The sequence below is a fragment of the Arachis ipaensis genome, chromosome B10 (genome assembly GCF_000816755.2).
Source record: "Arachis ipaensis cultivar K30076 chromosome B10, Araip1.1, whole genome shotgun sequence".
Lineage (NCBI taxonomy): Eukaryota > Viridiplantae > Streptophyta > Magnoliopsida > Fabales > Fabaceae > Arachis > Arachis ipaensis.
Genome location: NC_029794.2, coordinates 133,014,018 through 133,016,455, shown reverse-complemented (window position 1 = coordinate 133,016,455; position 2,438 = coordinate 133,014,018). Strand labels below are relative to the sequence as shown.

Here is a 2,438-nt window from a genome sequence, read left to right as displayed (position 1 = left end):
ATGATATTATGATATTTTTATTTTTTTTCTATTTATAAAATATATTCTCTTATTTGTGAGATTAAAATAAAATAGAGTACAATATATGTTATTTTAACGGCAGAAAAAATGTACGGTAAAAATTCACATTGATCTTCATATGAAGTTATTAATTAAGAATCAGTGAGTCTGTTTTAGATTAGAGGAAGTATAGGAAGTTAATGGAATATTTGTACAATGTGTACAATGGAGGTTTAGGGGTGTTCGATTCAATATTAGAGACCATCAGCTTAACCTTTTGGGATAGGTAGTTTCATGACATAGTATCAAAGCTGTAGATTCAAAAGGTCAAGAGTTGGATCCTTAGTGAACCCCAAAATCAGCTTAAACTTTTGGGGTGAGTGGTTTCATGACATGAGATGTTCATTATTCCTAGTACATATTAGGCCAAATAAATAGCTCATTGTACACATTGTACAAATATTTCATTTTAAAGTCCTTAGATTATATATATATAGAGTGCTTGTTGTGAATGATATTTTTGTTTTGGGTTTGATTGGTTTGTGATTGATGAGAAGACAAATTAGCAAACAGTGGCAGTGGCACATACAAGCATCTACAAATATGCATCACAAGTTCACAACACCTCCAATCCGATCCTGAGTCTTAATTTGTCAGTTACACTTTCAACATCCCTGAGAAAAGAAAAACAGTGTCTGCAAAATGGAAAGAGGAAAAGTGACCAACACCTCTCATCATCATAACCCAAAGTCACCACCCACCACTACCTTGCCACATAATAACAACAATAATAATTCACCTCATCACCTTAACAAATGCCAACACCACCAAACTATTACACCTCATAATCTTCATTCAAACTCTGCACTCACCATTTTTAATGCTCAAACCTACTTCAAAGAAGTCACCACCACCACCAACACCAGTAGCAATAATATTACAAGAGTTTCTCCTGTTGTTGCTACCATGAATTCCCAACACAAGAATAATAATAATAATGCAGAGCTCTCAAAGACAACCATGAAGACCACGAAGACGACGACGGAGCTTCATAATCGTCCACCGAGAACCGCGGTTTCTGTCTCCGCCTTGAGCAATAACCGTTTTAACAAACCGAAGGCGGCGAAAAACAGAGCTTCGTATTGTCCAAATTCAAAACCCGCATGGCTTTTACGAAAATGCCCCTGCTTCTGTAAAACGTCTGTGCAAGTTAAACAACCCACGCCAAATCCCAAATCCAAGACTCCATTTACCAAAATACCCCCAAAATCTCAATCTCAACCGCAACCGCAACCGCAACAGCAGCAACAGAAATCAGTTACGATTTCCGTAACAGAAAATTCCGAAGAATTGCAACCCGATATGGACACGGTTCTTGGAAAACCAACCACTGAAGGCTTCACTTTTCCTTCACTAGCAGCAGCAACACCAACCGCCACTTCCTGCCATGGCAAAAAGCAGGTTCTGAACGTAGTTCACGAGGAATATCCAATTCCGCCACGTCACTCGATGGAAGTTTTCCAACCAATAATAACCGTCGATAGAGAAAGAGAAAACAATAATAATAATAATAATCGTCGTCGGAACTTGGCGTCGCCGCCGAGTCCATTGTCACGTGACGCCGACGACGCGAGCGATGCGAGTTCTGATCTTTTCGAGATCGAGAGCTTCTCCCTTCAAGCAGTAGCAGCACTCCTCACGTGTCCACAGCCGGTTGTCACCATGGCACCCACAGGTTCAGAGGTCAACAACGACGATAATAATCAAACTTCGGCCTTTGACTTGAGCTTGGTCGCCGGCGCCGGAAAGAGCAGCGGCTCTGAGTTTTTGGGCGCGGCGGCTGCAGAGCAACAGCGACAAGGGGCCGCAGATAATAACAGTACAAAGACTGCTGAGGATACTACAAAATGAAGGCTACAAAATTACAGATTCCTTATTTGTACATAAGAGTTTTTATTGGTGTATTTTTGAATAATTTTTGTATGAAATATTAATGAGTTTAATTTTGAAGTTTAATTTTGATGCATGTTAAAATGCTCTCGCAGATAGTCATACAATCACAATTATTTCTTTGATAGCTATTTATACAGTTAATAAAAAAATAATTATTTTTATTAACATGGCGTTATGTAATTAAATTTACGTATAAAATAATAATGTATTAAATTTAAATTTTTAATTTTGATGTACCTATAAAATAAAACGATGGTGAAGACTCAATTATCACATAAATTTAAAATCGTTAGATGATTATTTAGTCAAATTTATCAAATTATTTAATAATTCTCAAGTATTAATTTCACATAAAGACAATTGTTTTGATTTCCATTATTAAATTGTTAGATTTATGGGTTTAGACTTTAGATAACTCATTTTAATAGGGAATGTTAAAACTAATTTATAAAATATGAATTAAAAATGCATTAGTAGCATAAAAA

The 2,438-nt window shown here is 36.3% G+C and overlaps 1 protein-coding gene across 1 annotated transcript; it reads left to right on the top strand.

Moving 5' to 3' along the window:
- LOC107621884 (uncharacterized protein DDB_G0292186-like) lies at positions 467-2,028 on the top strand. Its single transcript, XM_016323865.2, has one exon. The coding sequence runs from the start codon at positions 703-705 to the stop codon at positions 1,909-1,911; it is 1,209 nt and encodes a 402-aa protein (XP_016179351.1). The 5' UTR covers positions 467-702; the 3' UTR covers positions 1,912-2,028.